Source organism: Aquarana catesbeiana, linkage group LG02 (genome assembly GCF_042186555.1).
Source record: "Aquarana catesbeiana isolate 2022-GZ linkage group LG02, ASM4218655v1, whole genome shotgun sequence".
Taxonomy (NCBI): Eukaryota; Metazoa; Chordata; class Amphibia; order Anura; family Ranidae; genus Aquarana; species Aquarana catesbeiana.
Genome location: NC_133325.1, coordinates 651,594,553 through 651,609,508, shown reverse-complemented (window position 1 = coordinate 651,609,508; position 14,956 = coordinate 651,594,553). Strand labels below are relative to the sequence as shown.

Below are 14,956 nucleotides of genomic sequence, written 5' to 3'. Positions count from 1 at the left end.
CTCACGGACAGGACAGTATTAACCCCCAGCCAGTGAAGAAAAAGCAAAGTTTTTCAGTGGGTGGGAGGCTGTGGTAACTCTGCCGGGTGACACACGCTGAAGCAGCTCTGTCATCATGACTAGAAAGAAGGGGCAGGAGGAGGCATCTGTGCAGGAAGGCACAGGGGCCCTAGCACAGTGAAACCCCAAAGAAGGAAGCCAGGCGGCCGCTAAACTAGAATGGTTGGTTTGCCCATACACCAAACCAGTCTGCAAGCCTGACACCAAAAAAGAGCAGCCATACAGGGGGGTCGCAGCATCAACCTAGCCAACCTGGAAGGAGAAGCCTAGCCCCCATTGAGGGAGCAGCTGTGAATTTACCGTTGGACCCAGGGGCGAGTGCAACATTGGAGGGGGATTCTGGCCCGAGTATGGAGCTGGGTGATGGTGCAATAGTGCCAGCAGTCGAGAAGGAACCATCATTGAAAGATATATATTTTTTAGCAGTCAATAGCTGCAAATTATCTATCACCGATTTTTATCCGTACAATTGAAAAGTATTAAAGTTGAATTGTTGGCGGTAAAAAATGAAATGCAAGTGGTTTGTACCCGGACAGCAGCCCTGGAAGACAGGATTAGCCAGATGGAGGATGGTGTTTTTCCTTTGAAACAGCAAGTCTTAGCTATGAAAAAGCAACTTAATGAATGCATGCAAAAAATACAGTATGGAAAACAGTGCGTAGAGAGAATTTAAGGGTGTTGGGGCTACCTGAGGGTTGTGAAGGCAATAACCCTGTAAAATTTATGGAAGATTGGTTAAAGGAGAGATTTGGGAAGTAATCGCTCTCCAAATTTTTTTCCATCGAGCGTGCACATAGGGTGCCCACTAGAACTCTGTCCCCGGGGGAGTTATCCAAGACCCCTGATTCTTAAGCTGCTATGCTTTAAGGATAAAACTACTATTCTTCGGAAGGCAAGAGAGATGAAGAACATACAATATAGGGGCAAAAGGATCTCAATATATCCTGACTTTTCCCCTGAACTTCAGAGGCAGAGAGCAAAATTTTTGGAATGCAAGCGCAAGCTTCAACAGCTAAGAATTAACTATGCATTATTGTATCCAGCACGCTTGCGCATAGTGGCTCTGGGGGAAACGCAATATTTTGATACTCCCACCGAAGTGGTAACTTGGTTAGAAAAAAGTGAAGGAAGAGTACAGCGAGAAGAAGAAACATAGAAAAGCAAGGAGTTTAGTAATCAACAGAGAACTTTCCTTTTTCCCCCTTTTTTTTTTTTTTTTTTGTAATATGCACATATAAAGGGGGGGGGGGGGGGTTATGTAAATTTAACTGTTTATATGCACAGGGGTAATAATGGGGATAACTCCCCTCTTATTGGGTCCGGGGGTTGCATTTTTTTCTTTTTTCACCTTAAGTAATGTGGCTGGTCACAATAGAAGCCATAGGGGTAGGCCCAAAATTGGGCAATGGGGTAAAAAATAGATGGGATGGTGGGGTGGGAGGGGTGGAATGTAAGCGTGAGAGTGGTAGGTGGTAGCTTAACCCATAAGAATCACAAGGGTCACAATAAGAGGTGGTTTAATTTTGCTAAGGGATATAAGGATATAGGTTTTACTATGACGCACGATGGAGGTGGCTGTAACAGACCCCGAAATTTAAAAAAAACAGATCACTATATGCTCTTGGAACGTTGGAGGAGTAAAAGTTAACTTTAAAAGGCAGGCGATTCTCTATGGCAGATAAGGGGAGAGTCAAAATACTCTGCCTGCAGGAGACACACTTAGATAAGGCTTCAATCAAGATGATGGACCACAAGAAATTTCAGATACAGTATCACTCTACTCACTCCTCCTTTTCAAGGGGGGTGAGTATTTTGATAGTCAGGGCTGGCTTTCTCCTGCAGCCAGAGTAAGGTGGACGTATTTGGACGGTACATTTTTTTTTCTATTGCTTAATTGAGAACAGGAAATGTGTATTAGCTAACATCTATATTCCTCCCCCCCATTTGGAAAGGAGGTTTTGGATGATTTGACTGGATTTATGGTGGGTTTTTCAGGGGTCCCAGTTATAGCGGTCAGAGACTTCAACATGGCTATGGATAATGGAATAGATAGGGTTCCTTAAAAAAACATCAGTAGAGGCATACCCAAGAGTCCTCTTTCACAATATTGCGCTGAGGTGGGTTTGGTGGACATCTGGAGAAGGAGGCATCCTGAGGTGAGACAATATTCTTGTCACTCCAGGACACATGCCACTCTGTCCAGAATAGACCTAGTGTTGGGCAGTGAGGAAGCTTTGAATGTAGTGGAGGATATAGTCTACGAGCCGAGGGGGATTTCAGACCACTCACCAGTGACAATCAAATTAAAGGGAGAGAGATGTTTCAATAGTGGTGACTGGAAAGTTAATCCCTTTTGGCTCGATTATTGAGGATACGAGTACCATTAAGGAAAGGTTGGCGGAATTTGTAAATTTAATTTTAGGCACTGCTCCATTAGGGATAGTTTGGGATTCCCTGAAGGCCTTCCTTCGGGGAGTTCTAATCCAAAAAATTTCCCATATTAAGAAACAATCACAAACAGAAGAAGTAAAGGAGAGGGTTAGAAGAGCGGAAGAACAGTACGTTGAGTCACCAATCTCACCTAAATACGAGGCATGGGTGGAGAGTCAAAATGAGTTTGGTAGATTGGTTTTGGAAAAGATGGAGAGGAAAAAAATCACTTCATAAACAGAGGTTTGACTGTGAGGGGGAGTGCGTTGTGAGGACTTTGGCCCTGATTATTAGGGCTAACGGCCTCCCAAACACCATTCCAGCGATAGAAGGGAAAGAGGGAATAATAAAAAAAACTAACTCGGAAATTTTAGTAGAATTTAGGGAATACTTTAAAAACCTATATAGCTCGGCGCAGAGGGATATGGACGGGGCAATGGGGGATTTCTTTGGGCAGCTAAGGTTAACCCCTCTTGCAAAAGAAGATTGGGAAATGCTAGAGGCCCCATTAACACTTGAAGAGTTACAAAGAGTTGTGGCAGATATGGCAAACCAGAAAGCCTCAGGGCCCGATGGCCTACCCATAGAAATATTTAAAAAATATGGGGAGATCTTACTTCCCATGCTCTTGAGGGTGTTTAATGGGACTATGAAGGACAGCAGTCTACCGGCGTCTATGACAGAAGCCATTATAATATTGTTGTTGGAGGGGAAAAATCCGTTAGATGTGATGTCATATAGGCCGATATCGTTATTATGTTCGGACGTGAAGATTCTGGCAAAAGCCCTGGCAACAAGACTAAAGAAAATAATTTCAAAGTTAATCCATATAGGTCAAACTGGGTTCATCCCGGACAAATCTACAAGTACGAACATAAGGCGAGTTTATTTAAATACGCAGATCCCCATAGTAAATAGTGGTAAGAGAGCTCTTCTCTCACTAGATGCAACCAAGGCATTTGACTGCCTGGAATGGCAATATATCTGGAAGGTACTTGCAGAACTCCAATTTGGCCCCGGTTTTGTCCATTGGCTGAGCTTATTATATGATAAGCCAAGAGCTAAGATCAGAGACAATGGGGAGTGCTCAGAGTGGTTTCAATTAAGTAGGGGCACTGGGCAGGGGTTCCCTTTGTCACCCTTCCTATTTGCCCTAGCAATGGAGCCATTGGCCGCTGCCATAAGGGCATCTCAGGGGATACAGGGGTTTAGAAGGAGAGGAGAAAATAGCAATGTACGCGGACGATATTTTTTTATTCCTGGGGGATACACAGGACTCATTGAGGATGGCTATGGGGATAATTGAGGATTTTGGACACTTTTCTGGGTTAAAAATTAATTGGAAAAAGTCAGCATTATTGCCAATAGACCCGCTGACTGTGCCCCTCCCTCACCAAATCCCCCAAATTAAAGTAGTGAGTCAGTTGAAATATCTGGGGATTAATATTTCGAGGGATCCGGAGCAATATATTACAGAAAACCTAGTTCCACTTATGAAAAAAACTTAAACAGAAATGTCCGGTGTGGGGACGACTTACTCTTTCGGTCGCAGGGCGCTGTAACCTGATAAAAATGATTTGGATGCCGCAGATCCTATATATCTTACACAACTCACCAGTTTGGATTCCCAAACGCTGGTTTAATAAAATGGATAGCATTTTTAGAGTTAATTTGGAAGGGTGGGGTAGCAAGGATTGGCCTGCAGGTGCTTCGGCGACCGGGTGAGAAGGGTGGGTTGGGAGTGCCGGATCCGGGGTGCTACTTCCTGGCGTCTCAAATCCAGCATGTAGGAGGGAGTAATAGGCCCGGGAATTGGGTAGCAGGGAATAATGTATTACTAAATGACACCAATCATGATACCATAGTAGAAGCGCTGGAGGCGGACTCCTTTGTCACTAGATGTCCCACCACTCAGATGGTTAAGAGCTGGGTTAAGGTTAAAAAAAAATAATGGGGTATGTGGACTTTTCGGAGTTCTCCCCAATATGGGAAAATAATAAGCTCAATGAACTTAAAACAATGGGGAAGATCGAGGAGTGGGACCGCCAGGGCATCCATTGTTTGCTGCAGCTGTATAAGGCAGGGAGACTGAAAACGTTCCAGGAGCTAGTGAATGAATATGCGATCCCCAACCGATCTTTCTATAGGTATCTGCAAATAAGGCATGCCCTAGATGCACAATTTAATGGAAAGGAGCCAATATGGAGTGATATGGCCTCTTTGAGAAAACTGGTTGACGCAGAATCTACAAAAGGTTTAATTTCTGATATTTAGTAAGTTGAGAGTACTAGTCCAGGGTGACAGGGGAGGAAGACAAAAATAGGATAAAATGGGAGGAGGAGGTTGGGCCATTGTCAGATAGTCAATGGGAATGTTTGTCTTCTGGACCCAGGGTCTCCCTGTCTCCATCACAGGCAGTCTCTCATCTATATTTGATATATAGGGTGTATTTAACACCATTTAAAACTGTTCAGGATCGGTAAAAGGTTAGATGCAAGGTGCCAAAGGTGTGGAGGAGAGAGATCTGCTGCATATGTTCTGGCGATGTCCCAAGTTGTATAGATATTGGAAAGACAGTGGATAAAATAAACACCATACTTAAGACATCGCTGGGCATGGGTGTTAAGACCTGTCTATTGGGCTTGATGGAGGAACAACAGATCGCAAGGGACACACAGACCGCAATAGTTAGGTGCCTGTTTCAAGGGAAAAAGATCATAGCTAAGAACTGGCAGAGAAAAGAACTCCTGACGATCGAAGAATGGGTGAAAGAAGTAAAGGAAGAAATCAGTAGAGAGATAGAGATAGATAGATATCTATCTATATCTATCTATTTATAAAAAATATGGAAGTTATGGATGAGGTGGGAGGAGCATAGGAGTGTGTGTGTGGGGTGAATATGGTATGGGAGGGTTGGGGGGGGGGGTTCAATGGTAAGGAAAAAGGAAAAATGAGAACTTAGAAACATCCCTCTGTTGAAGGAGTGTGGACTAACTGTTTTATTTTTCTTTACCATGCTGTGGATTATTGTAGTAATGCGATAAATACAAGGACTGCATAGTTGTTGGTTATGTCAGTCCTTGTTTGTTTGTGTGGTGTTTTTTTTTTTTTTTTTTTTTTTTTTTTTTTTTTTTTATGTAACTTTTTTCAATAAAAAGGATTTAAAGTAAAAAAAAAAAAAAAAATAGATCCTGAACAGATCGATCCGCTACAAACCTTTCAGGGTGGACACGATCCATTTAATCACGAAATGACTCCAGACTGTTTTATGGCATCCCTAGATCTAAGGTAGGCCTATTTACATGTCCCAGTAACTCAGGCTTTTTGATGCTTTCTATGTCTGGCCCTCAACTTGGGGATCTGTCTGGCATCTCCAATTCATAGCTCTGCCTTTCGGACTTTCATCTTCCCCAAGAATCTTTACAATGATAATGGTGGAAGCTCTGAAACCTCCTGAAGCTGAGGTATTTCAGTCATCCCATATCTGGACGACCTGTTTTTCGCAGACTCCAAAGAACAAGTCTTGACAAATCTCCAGGTGACTCAGGCTCACCTCAAGGACTTGGTGGCTCTTGAATCTAGAAAAGTCAAATCTAGAGCCCACGCAGGAGATTAAGTTACTGGGCTATACCATAAACTTGGTGCTTAAAGTGTTTTGTTTGTTTGTTTTTCTTTTTTTTTCTGCCACAGGAGAAGAGGGAGAAGAACCAATCTTTGGTGAGACAGGTTCAGACCAACCTCAGTGTCGGTCAGATCAGCCATGTCCTAGGCCTTCTCACAGCATCGATTCCAGCTATTCAGTGGGCCAGATTACATTCCAGATGAATATCTTACAAAGATGGTCACGCCAGGAGCTGCTAGAAAAACAGGTCAAACTTGCCTCGACCGTAAAGCGGAATTCAACCAACCTGGCAAAAGGTCTTTCCCCCTAGGCCAGTGGTTCTCAACTCCTGTCCTCGGGACCCACTAACAGGCCAGGTTTGCAGGATAACGGAAATACATCACAGGTGATATCATTTGCTGCTCAGTGATTGCAGTTTTCTAGTCTTCATCTCCCCAAGGTAATAAATTATGGCCTGTTAGTGGGTCCTGAGGACCGGGGTTGAGAACCACTGCCCTAGACTAACTTCTAACAGACGTGAGTTCTTGGGGCTGGGGAGCCCACCTGGACAGTCAAACCTCTCGGGGACCTAGTCCAAAGTGGAAGCCTGAAAGTCCTCTAATTGGCGGGAACTGAAGGCTATCTCTCTGTCTTCTAGCTTTTCAACAAGTGGTAAGTTTCTCTTTGATAATACAACTGCAGTAGCTTATGTGTTGAAACAAGGAACCAGGAGCAGAGGGCTCCTAGAGCTGGTCAGTTAGCTACTTGGGCAGAACAGAATGTGGCCTCATTGTCTGCAGTCCATCTGAAGGGATCCCAGAATCTAGCAGACCTACTAAGCAGAAGGAATTATCTCCAAAGCTTGGGGGCAACCTCAAATAGATCTGCTCGCCAGCCAACAGAACTCAAAGGTATGGAAATTCTCTCTCCACCGAGGAAGACAAGGCATAGATGCTCTCGCCCATCTGTGGCATTACCAGCTGTGCTACGCCCCCCCCCCCCCCCTTCCTGATACCACTGGTTCTAAAGAAATGCAAGGAGGAAAATGCCAATCCTGGTTTGGTACTAAACCTGGCCACAGAACCTCCATGGAAGCTGACGCCCTGAAAGGACCTGCTAAGAGGGGTCGGTGAACCATCTGGAATTCTAGACCGACTACATTTAACTGCTTGGTTTCTGAGGAAGACCTCCTGAAAGCCAAGGGACTATCTGATAAAGTAATGAAGATTCTACTTTCCAGTAGAAAAGGGGTAACTCGGGCCATATACCTGAAAGTTTGGAAAAAATCCAATTTCTGGTGCACTAAGGGCCTCCAGGTTAAATGTTTAGTGTCAGTCTTAGAATTTCTTCATGATGGATTGGAGAAGGGGTTGGCAGCCGGCACCCTGAAAACCCCAGGTGGTGGCACCTTTTTTTTTTTTTTTTTTTTTTTTTTTTTGTGCACTTGCACGAAGTAGGCCAGTAGCCCTCAAGTTTTTTTTCCCAGTTGGGATTTGTCTGTTTTACAGGGTCTCACAGGAGCTCCATTTTGAACCTTTGCAGGAAAGCATCCTTATAGAACTTTGTTCTTAAAACCATTTTTCTGGTAGCCATCACGCCGGCAAGAAGGCGGCGAGCTTCATGCCCTGGCAGTCGCAGAACCTTTTATTAAAGTCTTTTTAGACAGAGTGATTCTTCAAACAGACCCAGCGTTCCTACCTAAAATTTCGTCGACATTTCACTGCTTACAGGAAATGGTCCTACCCACTTTCTCCAGCTCCTGCCAATCCCAGGAGAAGCTTTTCACACACTGGACATGAGGAGATGTTACACTTTCTAACAGTCACTAAAGAATTCAGATGGTCAAACTCTTTGATATATGCAGGCTCACGTAAAGGGGAGAAAGTACTCTGGGCAGATGGCTTAGATTGGCAATCGCAGAGGCTGCTTCTACAAGATCAATGGCAGTTTTCTAGGCTGAAAGGGCCGGTGCTAAGCCTGAACAAATTTGCAAGGCTGCCACTTGGTCTAACTACTCGACATATATCTCTAACCTTTATAGGTTGGGCTTACTGTGCGCCGCAGATCAAGCCTTCGCCAGAAAGGTACTGCAGGCAGTAGTCCCACCTTGGGGTAAGTTTCTCGGTTATCCTCTCCAAGGTTGTCCTGAAAGGCACTTTTGAGAGAATTGGACTTTTTCCTTACTACTGAGGAAACTGGGTGACTGCTCCTTTTTATTTGTTTGTAGATGTTTCCTGTTTTAGGTGAGTGGAGCCACTCTCACGTGCTGTCCTGGAAGATTAATGGAAGTGGACTTACCAGGTAACTAACTCTAGTTTTACAGCATAGGGTGCATTAAGTAAAAATACTACTTTATTAGGGTGGCTACAGGTTTGTGGTTTTTGTTTTTGTTGTTTTTTTTTGTTCGTGACTGTGACATTGTGGCGGACAGATCGGACGCTTTTGACACTGTTTTGGGACCACTGGAGGTTATACTGCAATCATTGCTATAAAATTGCACTGATTACTGTGTAAATGTCACTGCCAGGAAAGGGGTTAAACACTAGGGAGCGATCAAGGGGTTAACTGTGTTCCCTCAGCATGTTTTAACTGTAGGGGGCTTGACTCACTAGAACATGACAGATCACTGGGAGCAGTAGATCTGTCATGTTGCTAGGCAGAACAGGGAAATGCCTTGTCTATATAAGCATCTCCTCGTTCTGCCTCTGTGCCACGATCGTGGGCCACCGGTGGACATTGAGTCTGGGCACGCTCCTGCCCTATGTAGTACATGCTTGATACCAAGGGACAGTTCACCCCCAGAGCTGGGGGATGTTTATTTGCCAGGGGAGCAGAAGATTAAATAAGTAAATCTGTTACATTGCAGAATACCATCTTAGATGTGATGGCTGCATTCATTTTCTTATCTGCTGATCCAGCCAGTAAGAGTTTTTTCAAAATGACAAGCTCTCCAGCAGACTATCAGTTACAAAGATGAGAAACCATTTACCACTGACAGAAGTGCTTACAATATTCAGCTTTTATTTATGTAATACCGTTACCCCAAAAGAGAAAAAAACCTGTTTGCTTTAACTGCTTATAAAGTATTAGCTGGGGTTCAGTTGCAAATTGGTGTATCTAAATCTACAAGTACATCTAACACTCCCCTACTCCATGACTTGACAACGCTGCTGTCCAAAGGTGCCCCCTGTGCTCCTCCATCCAGATGGGGGGGGGGGGGGGGCACTCAAAGGAGGTATGTTACTGACTAGATCACCAGGTGAAAACACTTGGGTTGGAAGTCAAAGGAAGAACTGCTGTATCAACCTCATGTCCGCATCTAATGATTGGTAAGCTGCAATAGATCTAGATTTTCAGTTTTGGGTTTAATACCACTTTTAATTCTCATAACTAATCTGCCTGGCTTTACAAGTTCCTTATATAAAAATCAGTGTTCAGATTTCCATGCTCCTCAAAAGAAGCAGCCAACACAAGGTTCAAGATACAAAGCCTACAATAAATAACAATCCATAATGTGCAGCTCTATTGACCTATGTGAAATATAATAAAATAATCTGTGACACTAAATGTGACTCCCGTCCCTATTGGAAACCTTGGGACTTTTTTTTTTTTTTTTTGGTGTTTGGAATTACTTCCTGCACCTTTTGTGGACATTCACCACAACACAGCTCTATGGACTTTTTACCTCTGTTTTTGATTTTGCCATTATTTTGAATAATTTTGTGACTGTCACATTTTAGATGTTTTCACAGATGGTTTATTATATTTCACATATGTTGATAACGCTGGCTTTACAATTAAAATTTAAATAAAGCATGACCTATGAGCATAAAGGCCTGGGATAAAACAGAAAAACTACAGTATCTCACACAAGTGAGTACACCCTTGCATTTTTGTAAATTTTTTTTTTTTATATCTTTTTTCATGTGACAACACTGAAGAAATTATACTTTGCTACAATGTAAAGTAGTGAGTGTACAGCTTGTATAACAGTGTAAATTTGCTGTCCCCTCAAAATAATTTAACGCACAGCCATTCATGTCTAAACCGCTGGCAACAACAGTGAGTACACCCCTAAGTGAAAATGTCCAAATTGGGCCCAAAGTGTCACTATTTTGTGTGACCACCATTATTTTCTAGCACTGCCTTAACCCTCTTGGGCATGGAGTTCACCAGAGCTTCACAGGTTGCCACTGGAGTCCTCTTCCACTCCTCCGTGATGACATCATGGAGCTGGTGGATGTGAGACCTTGCGCTCCTCCACCTTCCATTTTAAAGGATGCCCCACAGATGTTCAATAGGGTTTAGGTCTGGAGACATGCTTGGCCAGTCCATCGCCTTTACCCTCAGCTTCTTTAGCAAGGTAGTGGTTGTCTTGGAGGTGTTTGGGGTCATTATGTTGGAATACTGCCCTGCGCCCAGTCTCCGAAGGGAGGGGTTCGTGCTCTGCTTCAGTATGTTACAGGATATGTTGGCATTCATGGTTCCCTCAATGAACTGTAGCTCCTCAGTGCTGGCAGCACTCATGCAGCCCCAGACCATGACACTCCCACCACCATGCTTGACTGTAGGCAAGACACACTTGTCTTTGTACTCCTCACCTGGTTGCCGCCACACACGCTTGACACCATCTGAACCAAATATCTTTATCTTGGTCTCAGCAGACGACTGGACATGGTTCCAGTAATCCATGTCCTTAGTCTGTCTTTAGCAAACTGCGGGCTTTCTTGTGCATCATCTTTAGAATGTTTCCTCCTGGGACAACAGCCATGCAGACCAATTTTTTGCAGTGTGTGTGTGTGTGTGTGTGTTAGAGCTGCACAATTAATCGCCAAGAATCGTTATCGTGATCTTGACTAAAGTGTTTCACAATTCTTTCTATGCAAAGAATTCTCTCTGCTCTTCTGAAGCCACAGCCATCAGAAGAGAAAAGAATCACAACTTTATCAGTTGAACTTAAGTATAAACAGTGTAACAGTTTGTCAATGGAATAGACTGTGTAAGTGTGTGTTTTTTTTTTTTTTTTGTTTTTTTTTTTTCTAAGCAAAAAATCGTGATTCTCATTTTGGCCAGAATTGTGCAGCTCTAGTGTGTGTGTGGTGTATGGTCACTGACAAGCTGACCCCACCCCTTCAATCTCTGCAGCAATGCTAGCAGAACTCGTACATCTGTTTCCCAGAGACATCCTCTGGATATGACGCTGAGCATGTGCACTCAACTTCTTTGGTCGACCATGGTGAGGCCTGTTCTGAGTGCAACCTGTCCTGTTAAACCGCTGTATGGTCTTGGCCACCATGGTGCAGCTCAGTTTCAGGGTCGTGGCAATATTCTTCTAGCCTAGGCCATCTTTATGTAGAGCAACAATTCTTATTTTTAAGATCCTCAGTTCTTTGCCATGAGGTGCCATGTTGAACTTCCAGTGACCATTATGAGAGGGTGAGAGCCGTAACGCCAAATCTAACATACCTGCTCCCCATTCACACCTGAGACTTTTTAACACTAACGAGTCACATGACATCGGGGAGGGGAAATGGATTATTGGGCCCAATTTGGACATTTTCACTTAGGGGTGTACTCGCTTTTGTTGCCGGCGGTTTAGACATTGATGGCTGAGTTTTTTTTGAGAGGACAGCAAATTTACACTGTTATGCAAGCTGTACACTCACTACTTTACATTGTAGGAAAGTGTCATTTCTTCAGTGTTGTCATATGAAGATATTATAAAATATTTACAAAAATGTGAGGGGTCTACTCGTGTGAGATGCTGTAGTTCTGTGGCACACAGCCACACATTTGCCTAGCAATAGGAGGGACCTAAAGGATTATTAAACAATCTGTGCCTAGTTGCTGTATACACAGCGCACACAACAGTCCTTGTATGCACAAAATACTCATTACTGTGCCACAACTGGCAAACCTCAAAACAAAGGATTGTTTAAGTTTTTCCTTTTACATACGCTTTTATGCAAACAAAAAGATTGCTTTGTCCATATGAGCCTACATTTAAAGTGGCTGTAAACCTCAGACATGAAATGTGAAAACCTATCCCTCTTCAGTGTGTACTTATCTCAAATAAAAGCACAAGTGTCATTTGTCTGCTGCTTTGTTCCTTTATCAGCATGAATCACTTCTGACAATTTTTTTCCTGACGCCAAAAGAAAAATGATGAGGGACCTCCAGCAGAATTACAGCCTTGGCTCTGTTTCTGTGTGCTTAGTGAAGGTGTGTGCCCCTTCTCTCCAATTGGCTCTCGGAGCTCTCCTCACTGAGCTCTGCAGAGTAACTTCAGCTCTCCACCCTCTTGTTTATGAACTCTGACAGGCTTAAAAATTCAGCACTTTGAATGGAAGAAGAGGACCACAGATAAACAAATACAACTTATGCAGGAGGATTTGTTTAATTTGTGTATCCCCTGAGGCCAGTCGCTTCACTGGGTGTAATGTAAGGTTTACAACCACTTTAAAGAAAAACTTAAATACAGCAGTTGGGGAGACCATAACCACCTTGGTCAGGACTTTGTAACATAATGTTTAGATTAGACGTCAGGCGTAGTAACAGTGTAGTGTTTAGGACAAGCCCCCCTTACATCTGTCTTGGGTTCTCCCTCATTTTGCAGTCCCTTTCTTATAGGGCAGGAGGTGGAGCAGGTCTAGAGACGGAAGCTCCTCCTTTGAATGATACCTGGGCAAGCAAGTCATTGGTTTCCAGGACACCAGGTGGTCTTGGTGGCGGGAGTCGGGACTTTAAGAGTATAAACTGGTTTAGTCCTGGAGACTAGAGGGGGAAGTCGGGCAAGGTATTTTCAGTTTCCCCATTTTACAAACTTTTATGGGCAAGAAAATCTTTAAAAAAAAAAAAAAATTACTTTCAATACAGTTGATTGGCAACCCTGCTTCTGATCACTGTGGCTTTAAGATGCATTATAATCTGTAATTGGTTCAGTTTGTCTTTCTAAAATTGATGATTTATGCTGTGTTCTAACTTTTTTTTATGTATTTTTTTTTTTTCTCCCTATATGCAGCACATTTGTATGTCCAACAGAAATTATTGCTTTTGGCGACCGTATAGAAGAATTCAGATCAATAAATACAGAAGTTGTAGCTTGCTCGGTGGACTCTCAATTCACACACTTGGCATGGTCTGTACCTTGGTTAAAGTGTGACTTTTAAATATTCATAAAATTTCAGTTGTGTAAGAGAAATGGCAGGGTTTGTTGTCAGTAGGGCACAGCGGCAAATGGCATTTTTAGAAGGTAAAAAGTACCACATTTTTTGGGGGGGGGGGGGGTGGGGGGGTGGGATAAATGGACCACTCCTGTAGATAAACATTTCATGACTACTAGCACAATGGGCTGTTAAGGCATTTAAAAACTGAAAAACATGGGATCGACTGTCAGATCCTGTCTTGTAGATAGGTGGGTGGAGGATCTGCAAATCAGAACAAGGAAGCTAAACATGCATGTGTATCAAGTACATATGTAATTAGAAACTATATAAGGAAACATGTTTTATGAAACCTTGAAGTGAATATTTATCTTAAGCTGGTCTTTCATAATTTATATTAAAAAAAAAAAAAGCATTGTCTGATGACAAGCATGTAAAGGGGGTTTTCTCTTTACTTCTGTTGCATCTCCGGGACAAAGGGACATTTTTCCAAAGGAACACGGCAAAAGAAATGCCTGACAGTCAATTTTAAACTTGAGATTTAGAGCTGTAGACTTTGAATTATTATTGTTTGTTATTATTCACGATTTATGTAGCGTCAACAGTTTACGCAGCGCTTTACAATGTGCAGGGGAGGGACAGCACAATTGCAGTAGAATTCAATACAGAAGGGACAGGAGGGCCCTGCTTCCAGATCTTACATTCTAAAGGGAGGGGGTGGTGGTACAAAAGGTAATGGTTGCAGGGAATGATTTGATTGGGTTGTTAGGTGGGTGTGGGATAGACTTTTAAACTATTTAACATTTAATGTAATTTAATTAATTTTTAACGTTAAATTAAATGAATTATATATTAAATAACTGAATATGGGGACTGTACTGCTGACCTGCTTCTGGGAATATGTATCTTCTGATTTACTGGCTACATCTTGAATCACTTTAAAACAAGTGACAGCCATACAACTAGCATTTAAAAGGCTGGTTTACACCAAATTTAGTGTTTGAGATGCGTTTTTGCATGCACAATTACCAATTTCTGGTGTCTGTTGCGTGTTTTGAATGCATCTGGTGCTTTTTTTTTTGTCTTTATTTTTGACACTTTAAGTCTTAGGATGATGGTTTCTTGTGACCAATTCCAGTGTTGACATGCATTGGATGCATTTTTGAGTTCCAAGCAGCAGGTTGTACTTTGTACACTGGAACTGACCACACTGGTGGGAACTAGGACTATTGGATTACACATGCAGAAGGATTCCCATTACAGGCATTTCATATTGATATTGTATTTCTTTGCATTTCAGCAATTTGCCACAAGGTACAGGAAAAGTCAAATTTTTATGGCTTTCTTCTTCTTTTTTTTTTTTTTTTTTTTTAAATAGGATTAATACACCGCGAAAACAAGGAGGACTTGGTCCAATGAAAATTCCTCTGCTTTCTGACCTAACTCATCAGATCTCAAAAGATTATGGTGTATACCTGGAGGACCAAGGTCACACTCTAAGGTTTGGACATAGTAAAACTCTAGCAAAATACAGAAAAATATGTCAATTTCGAAGCTAGTGTCGCACTAGAGTGCATGGTAAAATGCATTGCATGCATTAGCTTAGCTTTTTTTCAGTTTTGTGTCACGTAGTGATTCATGCATGTCATTGCACAACAGCACTGTGTATTGACCTGATGCATTTTTCTGCACTGCATATCAC

At 42.6% G+C, this 14,956-nt stretch overlaps 1 protein-coding gene across 2 annotated transcripts in view; it reads left to right on the top strand.

The window, feature by feature from the left end:
* The window catches only part of PRDX4 (peroxiredoxin 4), a 79,852-nt gene that overhangs the window by 48,489 nt on the left and 16,407 nt on the right, over positions 1-14,956 (top strand). For both annotated transcript variants that reach the window (XM_073616508.1, XM_073616507.1), the window contains exons 3-4: positions 13,113-13,229; positions 14,633-14,755. In XM_073616508.1, the coding sequence (XP_073472609.1) occupies positions 13,113-13,229; positions 14,633-14,755 (240 nt within the window). The remainder of the gene's footprint in view (positions 1-13,112; positions 13,230-14,632; positions 14,756-14,956) is intronic.